The 18,495-nt window shown below is 39.0% G+C and overlaps 2 protein-coding genes across 2 annotated transcripts in view; one reads left to right on the forward strand and one right to left on the reverse strand.

Annotated features, from left to right (window-relative positions):
• The window catches only part of MRPS27 (mitochondrial ribosomal protein S27), a 42,785-nt gene extending 41,940 nt beyond the window's left edge, over positions 1-845 (reverse strand). Inside the window, exon 1 of the mRNA XM_058043327.1 lies at positions 751-845. Coding sequence (XP_057899310.1) covers positions 751-814 — 64 coding nt within the window. The 5' untranslated portion in view covers positions 815-845. The remainder of the gene's footprint in view (positions 1-750) is intronic.
• On the forward strand, positions 526-18,158 carry PTCD2 (pentatricopeptide repeat domain 2). Its single transcript, XM_058043328.1, has 10 exons — positions 526-639; positions 3,509-3,601; positions 5,820-5,949; positions 6,721-6,838; positions 8,177-8,255; positions 9,612-9,703; positions 12,460-12,573; positions 13,982-14,056; positions 14,820-14,933; positions 16,296-18,158. The coding sequence occupies exons 2-10, from the start codon at positions 3,562-3,564 to the stop codon at positions 16,518-16,520; spliced, it is 987 nt and encodes a 328-aa protein (XP_057899311.1). The 5' UTR covers positions 526-639; positions 3,509-3,561; the 3' UTR covers positions 16,521-18,158.
• Positions 18,159-18,495: the final 337 nt, after the last annotated feature.

Consider the following 18,495-nt stretch of genomic DNA (forward strand, 5'->3'; position numbering starts at 1 on the left):
TTCTCCTTCTTTATGTTGACAGAAGAGGCACACAAAAGATTCAGGAGTTTTGGTGTGGCAGGCTTGGGGTCTTTTATTGCCGGTTTTTTCTTTCAGCATAAACAAAAAGTCATTCATTCCTTCACAGCTGGGGATGCCACGAGCAAGCTCGAGGCATTCCAGGCCTTTTCCGCAGCACAGGCCCCGCGTGTGCCAGGCCCGGAGCCAGGGGGCCCGGCCGGGCGGCGCGGCTGCAGCTACCGGGACGCGGCACGGAGACACGCGTGCTCGGCGAGGGCGGAAAGCGCAGCAGGCACCCACCGCCGCCACACTGTGCCCAGCCTTGCTGGGCTCAGTCCCTCCCCAAGGTCAGCTCTTTGGCTTTTCCAAAACACCAGCCTTGGTGGCGCCTCCGTCACCACCGGTACCAGTTTTCCTGAACACGCAGCACTGCCGCGGGTTTGGCGGCCTCCTGCACAATTCCGCGTGGCTTGCCCTAATCCAAAAAGGCAGGTACTACCATGTCGAGCTATGAAATCGGCTCGGGGAATTACCAGTTAAAAAGCAAATTGCGAACAGTCTCCTGCACTACATACTAGCCATTAAACCTCTTCTGAGCTATCTCCAAATCCACACGTGCACATAGATGAAGAGGGAAAGGTGAGTGAAGTCCCTACGCAGCACCCCGTCCCTGTTCATGCTCCCCACCGCAGCCGGCGGCAACCACGGCGGCCAGCGCCGCGCCCCCCAACCCGCCAGCAGCGCACCGACCTGGGGCCGCGCCGAGGGCGCTCCCGCTGCAGAGCACGGCGCGCCGGAGCACGGGGGCGGCCATGGCGCCGGGGCCGGAGGAGGCGGGCGGCGGAGCGGAGGGGCTGCGCGGGCCCCGCCCTGCGGGCTCGGCCGGGAGATGGCGGCGGTGCTGGCGGGCGGCTCCGGGCGGGCGGCGCGGGAGGCGGCGCGACGCTCGGCGGTCCGCCCGCCTCCCTCGGGCGGCTGGGGCTGCGCGCCCGCAGGTACCGTGGCTTGTACGGCGGGGGTGGGTGCCGGCATGCCCGGCCGAGGCGCGGGGCTGCCCACTGTCTGCGGAGCTCCCGGAGTACTGCAGCTCCCGGCAGGCCTGCTCGCCGCTGCCGGCTGTGTGCCTGACGGGAACTGTAGTTCCTGAGCGAGTGCCCCGCTCGGCCCCGGGTGTTGTGGCGGGGAGCGCCGCGGATTGTGCTGCGGTGGACAGGCCGAGCTGGCGCGGCAGAGGTGCAGCCCGGGGAGAGACGGCGTCACAGAATCGGTGCAGCAGTCACATAATGGCCTAGCTTGGAAGGGACCTTAAATATCATCCGCTGCGAACACCGTGCTGTGGAGACACCTCCCACTAGACCACGTTGATTAGAGTTCCAGCCTGGCCCTTAGCCTGTCCAGGAATGCTAGATCCACAGCTTCTCTGAGCAGATTTTACCACTGTCTTACCACCCTCCCAGTAAAGAATTTCTTCTTCATCTCTTTACTAAACCTATTCTCTAATCAAAGCCTTTGACTCCGGTAGAAGGCCATTCCCACATGTCTTAGCAGTACATGCCCCGCCTACATTCTGCTCCTGCTGTCTTGCAGGCCCCGCTGTAAGGGTGCAGTAAGGTCACCCCAGAGGTTAGTGTTAGTCAGCATATCCCCTGCTTGTTACTGTCAGGATATGACATTTAAAAACAAAACAAAACAAAAAAAAAAAAAAAAAAACCAACAAAAAAACACCAAAAAACAAACAAGCAAAAAAAAAAAAACCAAAAAAAAAACACCAAAAAAACCCAACAAACAAATAAACATGCAGATTCATAAATGTGTATCTTTTCTGGGAGGATGACAGCCTTATGCATACCCTGGGATTCAGAGATAAGGAAAAAGGGGTGCATGAAAAACAGGTGTATGGCACCATGCTCCCCAGGCCCTGGCAAGGCTCCTTGCCCTGCTGTGCCAGCAGAGCTGAAAGTTTCGCTCAGGTTACACCTCTGCTATACCCCTCAGAGACATGGAGACCTCTCTGTCTTGAATGGAGTTCTGCCCATCCCCTTCAGGGACTGGCCATGTAGAGGGTTGCAGTGTGCCTGACGCTAAGCAGTTTGGTTGGTTAAGTTCTCTGGGATAGTCTGCGCCACCTGCACGTGCCAGCTCGCATATCCATCTCCCTCTTTTTTCCTTGGCAGTCCCTTTGGTTTTGAAACATTTCTGTAACACAGTAAGTATGTGTCTAAGGAAGCAGTACAATTCAGCAAACTGAATTCGAGAAAAATAAAATTCTACTGCCCTAATCTCTCTATTGACACTGACAACTGATTGTCCATGATATGTGATGCACTAGTTCCATCCCAGGCACCAGCATGAATTCTTCACCAGCTTTGGAGAGGCCCATGACAAGAATGGTCTTTCAGTGCTAGACCAAGAGGTCTGTGCTAATGAAATGGCAGTGTAATACAGGTCTATTTCATGCTGAGTAAAATGTATTTGTTTACCCATTGGAACTGTTTCAATTAAATTTAATGGATAAATGTGCCATTTAATGGATTTTTCTTCTTCAGGTTTTATGAAGCGTGTCATTATCATGCTTCACTTGCTTAGAAAACAAGTGGTTTTATTTACATGGCCAGTTATGTTTTCCTAGGGATAAGCAGAATGAAAATAAGCAACCTAACTCAGTTCAATACTTGCTCTTCTGCTTTCATGGTTAGAATAATTCCTTATAAGCTAAAACCTTAAAATATTAGATTGTAACAGTGTAATCTGTTATTGTGACACTCTGTTACTAAATCAGTGGTTTCAAATAAAAATCCTCTGGACACCTGTTTTTGTGACAGCAAAAACTTGTCAAATAGCTTTTGCATGATGCTTGTTTTAAAGCAGCTTGCAACACAGTACAGTTAAAGTCAGCACCCAAAGTTAATTTTGACGTTCTAGACTCAGTGACTGTCTTACCTCTGACATCTGTACAGCAGCAGAACAGTACTAGGTCTCCAGGGTGTTACTACAATGCAAATAATACACTTGTTGTTTTTATAAATTAAAAAAATAAGCTTTTTGTCACTTCCTACTGCATTGGGAGCTGCCAGAATGTTTCATTTTATAGTAGCAAGGACAGCACTTGTGGGGTAAGCAAGTTGTGACACTAGTAAACTGTGGAAAAACGAAGGAAAACAAGACAAATCATTACAAAAGTGTAAAGGAGGGAGCAGGAATTTTGTGCAGAATCTTCTTGTACCTTGGCTTAGTGGAGAGGAATGTAGCCTCTACTTTTTCTTTTGCACATCCAATAACTAGATACTTCTTCATCCTTGTACGCATAAGCTTTGGAAAGCTGTGACATATTATTTGGGTTGTTTTGTCAGTGATGTGAGTAACTGCAGTTTTTGCAGTCTGTTTTTTAGTGTCCTATCCCAATGGTCGGGCATCACACAGTTGACCATGTTTCATACGTGCTAGGTTCTGTACTATTAAATCACAGTGTAACATAAAACCTGACCTTCCTCTTTTTTTCTTACGGCAGGGAAGCGGTATCTGCTAACAGAAGAAGATATAAAGTTACAAGAATTTCAGCAGATGAAGGTGGCGATTAGAAATGAGCTTCATGGCAATAAAGGTATACCATTTATTTCACCACTTTAGCATGAGTCTTAGGACACAGGCAGTCAAAGTTGTAATAATATCATCAATTCACCTAATTTAAAGAAACAAATTATGTCTTCCTCTTGCAAATATTTTGTACTTAACATTGTTGGAAGATCTGAGGCCTTGTAGAATGAAATGTAGTATTAGTTATGCTGTGTTGAGAAGCTTTCATGCTTGTAAGGTGTTTACGCAAGACCTGAAATGTTTGTGCCTCACGTTTCACACATTGTAAGATAGTCTAATAGAAAAAACTATTTCAGTCTACAAACCTTGCTTCAAGTATCATACACAAAGCTAAATAGTTACCTTACTATCCAGACAAGGGCTTTCACAGTAAATTTTTTTTAATTTACTCCCTAAATTTTGTCAGCATCTTTTAATTTTTTTTTCCTAATGTGAATTTTCAGTTGTAATCTGATTCCAAATGATATATGCTACTCAGAATATGAAAAACAAATTCAGGTTTTCCAAATTAATGTAGGGGCAGGATCAGTGGATTTTTTCTGATCTTGTCATGCTATTTAAAATATATACAAATTTCTTTATTTTAGAAACATAACTCTAAACATGAAGCTGCCCTTGTTATTTAAGAAAAGCAATGTAAAACTCCTGATTTATCATGCGTGGGTGTGCTAGTGATACAAATTGAAAACTGTTCCAAAGGTTGTAGTTAATTCTAAGGCAAGAAGAGACAAATAATCAGATCTACTTTTATATAACCCACTCTTCTGGGACAGAGAGGGAAGTAAAATCATCCTGATATTTTTTCTATATTAAGTAGAATTAAAATTGTGCAGGTGTGAGTCAAAATATGATTGTATTTTGCTGGGATAATGGTATACTCATGTCGTAATTTATTCATCCTGTACTTGAGAAACATTGAAATTTCTGCTTGGGGTCAATAATTTCTCCTAAAGCAGGTTAATAGAAGCCAAATATTTTGCTTTATAGATCCCAATTGACCTTCTGGTTTTGTGCAAACTGAATCCTTTGAAAACTAATGAAAACATTGTTCCAAGTGCCTATTTGTCTGTATGTGTGTGTGGTTTCTGTATTGAGTGGTTAATGTTATACTTGAAAGATGAAAAGAACTATGGCTGGTAATAAACTTTATTTAGAAATTTAGGGAAAATTTTATACAGAATATATAATAGCTATTATTTATTGTTGTTGTGAGGCAAGTATTAACTACTATTATCTTACAGTAGTTACAGTAGTTATACTAGTAGCTACAGTAGTTATACAGTTAGCTAGAATAATGTAAATACAGTTCAGATGCCACATATTTTTGAAATTCCTGCACACCTTTGAACACATCACAGCCATTATATGTGCATACTTGTACATATACGTTTGTCTGGCTTCACAGGCTTCAATTCTGCACCTCAGCCTTGAGTAAGGACTTGTATTTGCATGTTGCCACAGGTGTGTATTAGGTCACTATAGTCATTGTTCTCTGGTGCCCACTTTGCACCTCTTGTGCAGGTTACTAGCTTGGGAACAGCAGTGACCCAGCAACTGCTGTAAAAAAGGTCATTTCCCAGCCCAAGATGGTGGCAGTACCATGAGAGGAATGGAGCTTTTAATATACATGTGCTTTTAATCTTGTGTACATCTGAGTCAGAGGCCTGAAATTACGAGCTGAAGGACTGGTCTTTCTGCTTACTTTGTCATAGGAAAATGTGCTGGATAGAAAACCCTCTGTTTTGGAGGAGAAAGGTAGCAACTCCAAGTTTATGGCTATTTAAAGAAATAGGTAGATTATGTATGAAAGTCTTTGTGAGTTCATCAGCTATGAAGGAATGTAAGTCTTCTGTCTGAACAGTATTGTGTAGAAGTTCTTATGGTCATTTGAATGCTGAGTGGAAATGGTTTTGTTTGCTTGCTTGCCTTTTAGAAAAAGAACATAAAATGTTACAAAACTTTGTTCCTCGTTAAAACTTTTGCGTTACCTGATATGTTCCGTAACATATATAGTGAAATTCAGTTCACAGTAAGCATCTCCTTGGTTTTCTAAGTCTGACATGACTTCATGGGGACGTATTGGCATGCTTGTCTGTTAGAAGTTTTATGGAGTTTTCTTGGTGAAAAAAACAAGAGTTCTGCTTCACTGAGTCTCCAGGTACTAAGTATGTAATGCAGGTAATAGAATTATCTATAGACTGCTGCTGTATGTGTTTTATTTTCAGATCAATATTTTAAAAATATTAAAGAAAAACTAAAGAAAAATGGAATCATCCTCAGAAATGAATTAAAAAATTTGCTGCATTTATGTCAGAATTCATCTGATGTGGAACTAGCCAGAAAAATTATTTACAGGTATTTTTAACAATCCATGTAACTCTCTTCTTGTTTTTATCTTTTTGCTTTTATTAGATCATCTTAGGCTATGTCTGCAGTTGAGGTCTTGCCCTAATTGCAAAATGCATAGTTAATCCCGTGATTTAAGGCTGTATTTTTATTTAAATACTTTGGATCTTCCAACCCTTTAGAGACTCTCAAGTCAAAGGAGAGTTAATCTATGGGAGCAAAGTGGTGTCCTGCTGTATGGTGAACCAGAGAGAAAAATTATCCCACAGCTGTAAGGCACAGGTGTACTGGGGCATTCCAGCCAAGATATGCGTGGTTATAAACTGCCCTGCAACCAGTAGTCAGCAGCAAAAGGTTTTGTGAATGGAAATTTTCCTAGTAAGTATGATATAAGAAAAAAGTGAAATGCTTTATCTTTAAAGTTTAGCACTTACTGCTGCTAAAATAAACTGCTGCCACTTCCTTTGCACTTGTTCCATGAATAGAAGGTGAAGTATGGAAATTTGGAATTTTCAAGGCAGAGACCCATTCTATTATTTATTCAATGAAGGTTACTTTATTGGTATAAAAGAAATTATTTATTACCGGTTAATTTATGTGTTTGATCAAAACAATAATTTTCCTTGAAATTTATTTCCTGTTATCTATGTATCTTTGGCTGCTGCAGCTAGAAAAGTGTGCCTCAGTCATTGCACCTACAGATCTTGCTGTATATTTAAAGCTGTTCTCCCTTGGCAAATCCCATGCCCTGTGTGATTAATTTTTTAATCTTTCCCATAGGTACCATGAACAGAATAGAATCACAGCCTTACATAATTTTAAATTTGGGCCACTCTTTATGAGACTGTGTTATGAGCTAGACCTTGAAAGACCTGCAGTAGAACTTATCAAAGATCAGGTAATTCCCCTGTATATATAGTAAACATATTGTTGATCTTATTATTAGTCAGATATGAGTAATGGTATGCTACACATGAGTCTTGCATGAGCTGATAGACTTGAAGATGTGTTGCAGTAACAGAGATATCTATGACATTAATTTAGGTGTGCAGATTACATGTTTTTTTATGTTAGCATAGTAATTAAATGTTTGTTTGATTGGTAACTTTATTTCTGTATAACTGCATCATTTGAATAAAATTTAAGTTTAAAGTATTGATGAAAGAATAATTACTTAAATGAATACAGCTGATGCATGTTTTCCTGCATCTTGTGTTGTGTTAAATCATTCTTGGAAATGAGCACTTGTAAGTTTTTCTATGGTAGTCCTCTGAAATTCCTTGGATTACTTGCACTAACAGGTTCATCCTGTTGCTCTGTACTTCAGTCTCTCTCTGAACACTATAGAGGTGATATGATACTAATCAGCTCAGAAATTTGGCCATTTTAGTGCTGAAGGAACTGAAGGACTTGTTTCTGAGCATTTCTAAAATTCTGTGTGCGCTATTATGCAAGATAATAATCAGGCCCAGTGCGTGCAATAATGTTGTGACTTCAAAAATCTCTGGCAGCCAATGAAAATCTCACTGATCTTAATTCATTAAGGCATGAGATATGTCTAGCCAGAAATGGGAGAAGCATTGCTACTATTCTTAAGTTAGGCATGTATAAGAAAGTGTATATGTAGTTTCTATTACGGTTTGAGTTTTTTTAATTGAGATCTAGATCATTAAGACAGGAACTGCTGTACTTATAGTACATAGTAAGTGGTAGATACAGTTTGAGTACTGCTTCTCCAGATTCTGCTACAGAAACTCAATACCTCTGATATATTTTGTCAATTCCCAACACACAGTGTTGGGAATAAAATTTAATTCCTTTCTCTTCTGATACTGTTACCATCATCACTATTGCTCTTATACTGATCATTTGATACTGTGATTAGCAAAAATTCATTCCATTTCATGGTGGTGGTACTTCACTCCAAAAGACACTGTTCATCAGCTGCAAACTATCAGTGATTTCTGCTTCCATTGACTTAGAGGTCATTTAAAAAAATAGGATAGTGGGACTCTCTGGGAATTTTCTGTTTAATTTTAGTGAGCTTTTGACCATAATGAGTCACTGGTATTTTAGACATCATTTGACAGAGAGACAGACAGGCAAGGAACCCAGAGAGTTAAATGCTGAACTTGTAAAATCAGACTTATCCCAGTAGGAAGACCTGTTAAATGTTGTGCACAGTAAGACTCTTCACTGTCCTGATTTTTTTATGCTTGCTCTATTTCCTCTCCAGAATTTGCATGGTTTTTTCTCAGACAGTACATCATTCCATATTTTGATGACTATGTTGTTTAAAAAGGGCCATTTTGAAAGTAAGTACTGTATTTGCTAAGGGAAATTAATTTTGGGGAGGATGCTTCTCACTGTAAGTGGTACATGTGTGTATGTATATATATATATATATAGGCTGATTTGTTATGGTTGTAAATGGCCAAACATCATGCAAATAACTGATGTGAATGTGTTGCATTGTAGTGTGTAATAAAAATGGAGGAGTCTATTTGTTTCATATTCCCCACAGAATTTTTGCCATTTAAGTTCTACAGAACTGCTGTTATCCAAGAGAGCTTTTTCCCCCAAACCCTCTTTACTGAACTGTTACTTTTCTTTACTTTGTTATTTCCCATAGCATTTTTTCTTCTCTGTTGAAAACCTGGTTTCTGTACCTGAAAACCTGTGCCTTTGGAATGTTAATTTCCACAACGAATTTTTTTCTCCATTCTGCATTTGTGTCAGAGCAAGGAAGAGTACCTTTTTACTTGTGTCCTCCCTCAGAGTGGCTACTACAGTATAGAAGTCCAATGCTTCAAATCAGTTTGGCCCTGTATGAAGACAAGGAGAATTCATCTGACCTAACTTAAAAGACTTCCCTTGAGAAAACCTTAAACCTTTTCAAGCAAATCCCTTTATTTGATATTTGTTGAACACATAACAGCTGGTCTCTTAACATTTGGCAAATTTGAGTCCAGCAGTTGTCCTAAAAGTTGCAACTCGGCCACTGCAAAAGAAACCTAGATCAGCACCTAAACACAGAACCAGAGGATACAGTCTTAAGCTCCACCAAGGAAAATAGAGATTGGATATCAGGAAAAAGGTTTTTACATAATGGGTGGTAAAGTATTGGAATGGTTTGCCAAGGGAGGTGGTGGAGTCACCATACCTGGGTGGGTTTAAAAAAGGATTGGATGTGGCACTTGGTGCCATGGTCTAATTGAGGTCTTATCTTAGGGCTGGGTTGGACTCAATGAACTTGAAAGTCTCTTCCAACCTTGTGATTCTGTTATTCAGCATTGTGAAATGGACCATGTGACTTAATGAGGAGATGCTATGTAGTTTGCCTACAGTGTTGGAAGCTTTCTGGGCAGTTAGGAACAATGAGAGTGGCTTTTTCAGGTGTATAGAATTTAGTTTTAGATTTTCATGTAAGAATAATGGAGGAATAAGGCCATGTGCTAGTGTAAACTGAAAACCTCCTTGCTAAATTGGAAGAGGTCCAAATGACTGTGCATTAAACTTTTTGAATTCTTTAAATAACAAATTTCAGTTTGCATTCATATTTTCAAATAAACTTATTGAACTCATACCTTGTTGACTTGTTTCTTCTTTTCAGTTATGAGAGGTACAGCCTTAAATATATGAAGTGAGTAACACTGATATATTTTTGATAGGTGCTTTGGAAGTTCTGGTTGAAATGAAAAAGCAAGGTATACCTTTCAACAAAGAAACCTATCTACTTGCAGTTGCAATATGCTATAAACTGGTAAGGATTATGAATGAAGAAGTGTTTGAAATGCCTTCTCTGTCTCTCCCTTTAGATTTCAAATTTTGGATGTTTTTGGGTTTCCATAATTTCCCTGTCATGATTTTGTATCTAGTGCAAGTATTTTAAACTTCTATATGTAAGTCCTAAGGTGCTTCATCGTACATGATATAGTGCACATACATTGTTTCCCATACAAACTAATGTGACAAAGCAAATCTCTAAAAAGTTGCATGGACATGAGCATTAAGAAACAAATCTAGTGCAGCCTTTGATTACCTTAGTGTATTCTTTCTCTGTGATGTTTGCATCTCTTCAGTATGCTGTGCTTCAGCCTCAATATTGGTTTTATGGTCTTGTTTCCTTAAGGCATATACATGACGTGTTGTATTTGCCAGACATCCCCCATCCATTTCTCCCCTCCCCCTACAAGCAGTCTTGTAATTTCATTTTGTAATTGTACACAAATTTGGCAAGGAATAGAATTGTAATCTGTTCCCTACACGCTTCATGAAAAGGGACAGCTGAATGGAGAAAAGAAGCATAAATGAATGCCTTTAGGTAAACAGACAGCCCTTTGAGCTTACCTGTATGATTAGCTCAAAGAAAAAGAGCTTGAGCTCGGTAAGAAACTAGAATACGTCAGTTATGTGAGTGTTTTCTTAGAACTGTTTCCCTTTCATAGCAAAGTGAGATCCCAGAACTTTTGATCTTCCTCTCCAGGTTTGAGTCAGTTCTGCAATACCCTTTTCCAGACCCCTCTCTGGGTCAGGAAAAGGGTATTGAAATTTTAATATGAATCTTTCCCAAACTTGTTTGGAAACTCTTCTTCCATTTCCTCATCTTGTATAAAGACACTGGCTGGGGAAAAAATTACACCACTAGACTAAACTTCCTCGGGTTTCTCAGTTAACCATACAAGGAAACTGAGTGCAAATGTGATAACAAGGACATAGCCTAAAAAGGTACCTCAGCAGCAGTTTTGTGGTTTTTCTGAAATTCTCAGTTCCAATGAATTTAAGCTGCCTTTAGGTCTATTGTAACTTCTTTCCTGAAATGTTTGCAAGTTTTTTTAACATGGCCTGCAGTTAGAATGCTAGATCCAAGGTATGTCCTACAGGAATAGGTTCCCAAGGCTTCTTTTTCTTCTACTTCTGGCCCTACATATATTCTCAACAGAAATCTGGCCCATTATTACTATTGATGAAAAGAGAGGGGGAGATGATTCTGCTCTGTCACCTGGTTGAGTTGAATAGTCACAATAAATTTGTGGGGCTTTTTCACTAAGATAAAATACTATCAATAGAGAAGTAAGCTGTAGTAACCCTTTATGCACTATATAGGATTAGGTGGAGCTCTTTTAAAAGCTTAATCTATTGGCTCATCTCTTAGGAGGAGGAGGAGGAGGAGGAAAAAGGTGAAGCTCAAACTTGCTTTTTCTCATGACACAAGATAAAGCATGTCAGAAAAAATCTTGAAATTAAGTGTCTTCAAGATGTCGTACTAAAATAATATAAATAACAGTATTGGTATCATTAAAAGCATTGCTGGATTTTTACCATTCTTGGTTTCTTTTGAATAACCTTGCCAGAGACCAGTACAGAAGGCTTAAACTTAGATCGTTTCCAATGGATAAACAGAGGAATTAATGTTTAATCTTTGCACAAAGGTATTTTTGAGGTCAACTCTGAAACACTTCTGGGATGGTTTAATTCTCTGTAAGGCACTGCCATACTGTGAGGTAACAGCAGGAAAGAGCTATAGGCCTTTTGATGATAACAAAGTATTTATGTAATAATAATCAAACTTCTGGTGATCAAAATGTTTCTAAATTTTCAAGGAACATATTTTGAACCATATTTTGCAGGAAGACACTATGTACAGAAATCAACACCTCAGATTTGGTGTTGATTTCTGTACTAGCAACAGAAATCAACACCAAATCTGAGGACTCTTATCCATATTGGTGGTACCAGTTGTTACCAAACAGTCCTGCTGCCAGCTTTTAGGTTTGACAGATAGTATTTTGTTTGGGGTCCAGTCAGTTCCACTTGTGATTTCCACTCTCCATTGGTTTGGAGAGTCGATAGTTTGAGAGGTAGCACACAGCTTACTTAACTCATTGCCATTTAGTATCGCCTGTTGAAAATTCCCAACCATAATGGAAGCCTTCTGTGTTGGAAAAAGGCAGATGTCTAAGCTGTAATATTAGAATATATACTTTGGAAGCATTTTTCAAGAGTTAATCCTTAAGAGAGGCTCAAAATGGCTAAATGTTCAAATTCATTAGATTTCTTTAGTGGAATGGTACTTAACAGTTCAAGCTTAGAAAATGTTGATTTTGAGTAACTATCTCATGTAGCTTTTATAATTAAGTAACAACAAAAATTAATATTCCTTCCTGATTTAGAAGTTATTTGAAGGTGAAAATGAAAATATCTATTTGTTTAGGATACTGTTGGGGCTGTTTCATCTGTTGCAGAAGCCCAAGTAGTTAGGGCAAGGTGTAGTTGTTAAAATAACAGAAGTTACTTTTACCCTCCTGTGACCTCTGTCACTTTGAATATCATGTTTTTATGTTGTGTTTCTCAAAAAGAGCTGCACAGAATCTGCTTGGTTGGGTTCAGATACATAGTGCCTTTGTAGTTGTACAGTATGTTGACTTCTGAATACTTTCTGAATATGATGGCAGGTGCTTATAGTTCTTTCAGGTAACTATAGAAACAAGCACAACTTCCTGTGATATTTCTATGCAGGGCAGCCCAGAGTCTTCCAAAATCTCTGCGAGACTGCTTGAAGAAGCACAGCTAAAAGGTGACCCGTTGCCACTGCGAGCATACTGCTTTGCAATGGCAGCTGCTCTCAAGCAGGTATGGTGTCTTTGTTTTCAGTTGTGCCTGGGGCTCTGTAGAGAGAGATACTCTGTAGTTGTAGACAGATAGTGAAAGGAAGCTAACGTGGAGAAAGCATAGCTATGTAATAGCTTCAAGTATTGGAACTTTTAGTCTCCTGAATTAGTAGGATTGTACAAATTGAATATGGAAGTTTCTAAATGCAAACATATATCTTGAGTGTGATGCACACATATTTTGTGATAATACTATTTAGAACATTAAAAAATTATAGAGTCAGGCCAACAGGTTAGGTGTCACCATGGATCTAGTCCTGCAGATACTGCTACTTAGTGGTAATTTCCATTAAATAGAATTAAGATGATAATTTAAAGTATTTGTGCAGTCATCTCTTTTAAATTATTGTCTTGGGAGGCAGACTCAAAGGCATTGATATGTATTTCACTACTGCCAGAGAGGTGGAATTTCTCCACAATATGTTTCTGCCTGGGGAAGTTTTGCTTTCTCTGATATGCCTAAGTACTGGTATGAAGAGGCTCTGACACAGCACAGGGTGAAAAGTGGAGCAGAAGAATAACTACTAGGAAATTCTAAAGTTTGGAATAAAGTTTGGATTTCCTCTGCCATTAATTTGTGTATGCAGGTTGGGTATGTCATGATCCTTCTCTGTTTCATGTTAAAACAGAGGTCAGAGACACTGAAGTCCTATAAATTTGGTCTTACTCACAAATTTGGACGAATGAGTATAATTGTTAAAAGTTTCTATGCACTCTGTAGTCTTTTTTGCTCTGTCTGTGTGAATGGAGACACTGAAAAATAGCATCGTTGAAATAAATTTATTCATGGGCACAATGGCATGATAATATTCTTGTTTTGCAAATGGAATAATGCTCCACATTACATTTAATTGTTCTTAAGGCTGAATGAATTTTGACAGCACTCTTTGCTATAAGAAAGATGTTTCTTGATCCCAAGTAACATTGCTTGGTCTGGTAAATGTCAGTGTAACATTTAATGTCCATTCAGATCAGTTGATGACATAGATACAGTATTGTAAATATGTACGTCCAAAAGGTTAGAAGTGCTGGGCAGTGTGAATACACAGAGTAACATATGCTGCACTTCATTACTCTGACACGTGTTGAACTGAGCATGTGTGTAAACCTTCCTTCCTTTAGGTGATCTCATGCTCAGTGGTGGTTACATGTGACAGACACACACAGTACTAAAGAGCCAGATGACATGGGAACTCCAGTGTGGGGTACTCCTTTTGCAGGCTGGGTGCTGTTTGGTGTCTATGGGTCTTGGTAAAGGGGTTCTAGATGTGATTTATTGAAGAGTTGTTAAGGACTGTTGTTTTTCTGTCATTGTGCAAGTTTCTGACACATGTGTGACTATTTTTATATTATTTATGATTCCTTCCCAGAACGATGTAACACAAGCCAAATTTTACTGTTCCCAGATAATGAGAACAGAGAACAAACTGTACAATAATCTTAAAGTAAGTATGCTTGCCTTGTATTAAAATTCTGCAGAGTATGCTACACAGGCCAATAAACTCCCCAGTGCAAAGTAATTGAAGACCAGCCTCTTACTAGCACAGGCATATGTTGGTAATGTTGCTGAGCTTGTTTTTGAGCCAACAAATTTCTGTCAGTTGGATGACTTACATTCTGAACTGTTAACAATCTCCACCCACTTTTTAAAATCACTTCCTGCCATAGCTGGGAATGTAAAGTACACCAATCCTACATGTGTGAGCATAGACCCATGAACAACTTCTAGCTATGATTTTGCCTTTCTAGTTCCAAAAGATTTTAAAAACCCAGCTCTAAGTAAATGCTCTGCCCAGTTTAGGCCCCCTTCAGCCCTGCACACCATACCCACATATGTACATACAACAATTTTTTTCTTTAGTTGTACAGTCCACAATCTGAGAGAAAGTCTGCATGTGCATGTGTAAGTGACCTCTAAACTATGGTAAAAACCACTTTATTCAAGAGCAGGTAGTGCAGCTCCATCAGAGGAGCTCTGCCTCAAGCCTCACCCTTCCTTTCCAGGTCCCACCTGGTAAAAAACCCCAAACATTTGAAGAAATTGATCATTTCATCTCTTTCTTTGCAACGGATGGATTTTTCTCAGTGCGCTGTCTAGAAATGAATTTTACCCAGCTTTGCTTCATGTCTTTCTCAAACACTTTGGTAAAAATTTGCATTCTTATGATATGTACTGTTTGTGTGGTTTGTTTTTATTTTATTTTTAAGGTCCTTGTCCAGCTCAGATCTGGTTTGCTTAAAGAAGTAATAAATACATTAGAGGCAGCAGTGGAAGTAGATACACCTCCCTTTGTGAAAAGAACTGAGTTTTCTGAGCAGGTGGTAAGTATACAGTGATGAAAGAAGGTTCACAGTACTGAGCTGAGCCATGACAGTGGTGGCTCACCTACAGAACTTCAGGTGCCTGAGTTCACCCTGCTCTCGTTGTTTGGGTTCTGGCGCATGCCAAGGACAAAGCAGCTGGCTGGCTTCCTCTGCTCTTGATCAAAACACTTAGCTGTGAGCTTCATTTTTTATTTTGGATCTTGCTTCTAGAAGCTCATTTTTCATCTGAATGTAGGTGAGACTTTACCTGGTGGTGTTAAATGATTTAATCCCTTGCCTCCTATGCTATTTTCATTTCATGTGAAATGAGAATAAAATTTCTGGTAACAGTGATGTTGTTAGGTTGGTCATACATGAATGACCTATAATGCTATAAAGGGAAGTGTGATAAGGGAAACAGTAGCTTTGCTATTTAACTATATGTTACTGTGAAAACTGGTTTTTACAGCCTTAAACAGTAAGAAGGCTTCCTCCAGAACACATATGAAGCCCTTCTCAGTTTGTCAGCATTTCTGCTGCTTTTCCCAAAGCTTTTTTAGTACTTAATTTAGTACTTAATGCCTATAGAGCAAGACATTTCAAGACTGTGTTAATAATTAAATACTTAGTCTTTCACTGCTGTCTATTAAACAAAATTAATAACTAAGTGCAAAATAATAAATAGTAGGAGAAGGGGAGGGCCAACCTTTCAAAACATAGCCCCTATAGATTAACTGCTGTGTTGAAAAGAATTCTTTAAGCAGCATTTTGTTTTGTAAAGTCGTTGCAATAAACATTGCATGTGTTAGTGTTGTATTTTGACTTCGCAAAATTTTTAGCTGCCAAAAAAAGCCTAAGCATTAGTCCTAGCTACCCCCTTCCACAAGATATTATTGATAATAATATTTTTAAGGGATTTACCTAATACTTGAACTCATACTCTTGTGTATGGCAAACAGAATTTCTCAGTCTTCTATAGTCTGAATTTTATGGATTTGTACTGTACTGTGCATTTATGAAGATACATCATAATAATTAAAATTGTGCTGATCTGGAAAGTAGATTCCAGGAAGCAATTATGTTTCCTGGATTTAAATAGAAGATAATTGCGTTTGTCTGTACTAGGACTGAAAACAACTCTGAGGAAGTTTTAAATTTAATAAACTCTCTTTAGTAGATAACCAGTGCCTGTCCACCATTTTGTGGTGATGCATAATGTACTTCTCGTAAAATCATCATCTTATGAGTCATTGCCTTAGCCACCTATCTTACACTGTGTGCTTTTTTTTTTACTATGAGTTACTGCGTTTCTTCAGTGTGGTGGTAGAATGAGAGCTGCACTTGCTGAACTGTAACAATATGTCATTTTCTCTTCCTTAGCTGGCTACAGTCAGGGAAAAGATGGAAGAGAGCCCTGACCTTTCTGTCAAATTAGGAGATATTTATACAAAACTACAAGCTTCAGGACAGATAACCATATGCACACTGGAAGACATGCTTTTCCAGATTCCTAGTTCAAAGAAGACCACTGCAAAGCTTTTAAATCAGAAGCAATTGGGCTGTCAGGGTACTAATCCACTTTGGTCAAATCTGTTGTTAGGATAGCTCAGTATTTGATGCTAAACTGAACTGCTGATAGTATCTCTTATAATCCAGGTTCAAATAAAATGTCTTTTCCCTTTCTACACAGTGGGAGTTTTAAGTTGTTTGTATAAAATTTCATTTTAAATACTGATCATGTAGCTTCCATGTTTCAATTTTGATCCTAAAAACAAGCTGCAACAGTGGGTATTTGTGTGTTGTTCAGAAATGGGAGTGATAGAAAGATTTGACTTTTTCCTTAGGCTTTTGTATCAGGGTTTTCCTATGCTAAATATTTTGGAAGTGAGTGGGTGGAAATGAGCAAAGCAAGCAAAATGGTATGAGTATCTGACTTGACTTCTGTGGTTCATGAGAAGAAAATTTGGTCTTCATCAAGTTAAATGTTCTGACTAAAAGGATAGAGGCAGGCAAGAGTCCAGAGCATGGAAGTGCTTGAACTGTTAGCTCAAAGTCCGTAGATCTCAAGAGAATCAGGGGGAAGCATGCATCTTTTGTTCACTTTAGTATCTTTTTATTCTAAAGAAATATATTAGCATTTTTTTCCTATCAACTGGGATCATGGAAATGCCATGGGAATTCGCGTGGTAACCAATGGGTTGTTTTCTCCCTTGAAGGAGATTCCTGATCAAAAATGACTCTCAAGAGTGAGTGACTGCACAAATTGCTTTCTTCTAATTTTTTTGGTATTAAGATTCCTAGGATAAGCCAATCTTGATGCAAATTTCCAACTAATTCATAAAAAGTTTTTAGAGCAGTTACGATCACATTTTTAGCTATAATTACACCATCTGCATAGTTTACCCTATTTTTGGATTGAAAAAAAAGTACAAAGAAGCCTTTCTTTGTCCAGTTTTAATGACTCTAGATCAAATGTGCTGGACTCTAGCGTTAAAAAGCTGTTTCTGTCTGTGAGTCCTGTGTACCCAAGAATCTGAACTTACTCATCATCCGGAATAGAAGGAATTGGAAACAGATATGCCTTGGCTAACATTCATGTGCCTTTGGATGCCTTTGCATGTGAAGTGATGAACACATTGATAAAAGAACTTGGCAGCCTTGTGAACTGACAACTAGGTGGAACTCAGCTTGATACTTGCCAACTTGGGCTGCATTATCTCTCCTCTACCTTCTGTTTTTTATTTTGTCTCTGCTCCACTCAAGCAAAAGTCATGGCTCAGAGTATATTTTCTGTGCATAAATATCTTCATCTGTATCACTGAAGCCATTGAGACACCGAAGAAACAAGAACCCATCCATGCTTCAAAACAAATGTGGCTTCAGGCTGTGGGATGTTGCCTTCTGAAGCTCTAGCTCTGAAACTTATTTCTTTTGTCACAGTGTGTCTTGTTAATATTTAAAATGTACAAAAACTGTTACAAAGTAGATGGAATTTCATGCAAGTGAAGAATAATATGAAGTGTGTATCACACTTCTGTGATTTGTGTGTACCCTTTTTATGATTGGTGGCATAAAGTACTACATACGTTAATCTAAAAACACAGCTGTTACTTTTTCTGTAATATTGTGTAGTATGTAATTCCACATGTAGTTTCCTTTCATTGAAAATTCATTCAACAGATGTAACCCTTGAGAAGTTCTCAATCTTTTCTCCACAAATAAATTTAATATGATATTTGTAAAGACTGCTTGCAGTGTAGCAAGGATTAGTGGTAAAAAATTTAATTACTGTTCAGTTTACTCTGTATGGACAAGAAAACTGTCTGGTGTCATCCAGTACAACTGGGACAGCTGTTGTGTTGAAAGTCTATAAATGCCACATTTTTAAAGACAGTTTGACCCATTTAGCTCTGCATAGCAAATAAATAAGGTCAGTTCTGTTTAATTTCCTCACTTGGCACTTTAAAAGTTGTATTAATTGCAAGAAATTGTAACGTCCTAGGACTTTGCATGTGTACTTGTTCATTCTAATTGTTTAGCTTCCTAACTAAGGCTGTATCCTACCTGCAACTGAAGTAAT

This window comes from Melospiza georgiana, chromosome Z (genome assembly GCF_028018845.1).
Source record: "Melospiza georgiana isolate bMelGeo1 chromosome Z, bMelGeo1.pri, whole genome shotgun sequence".
In the NCBI taxonomy this organism is placed as follows: Eukaryota; Metazoa; Chordata; class Aves; order Passeriformes; family Passerellidae; genus Melospiza; species Melospiza georgiana.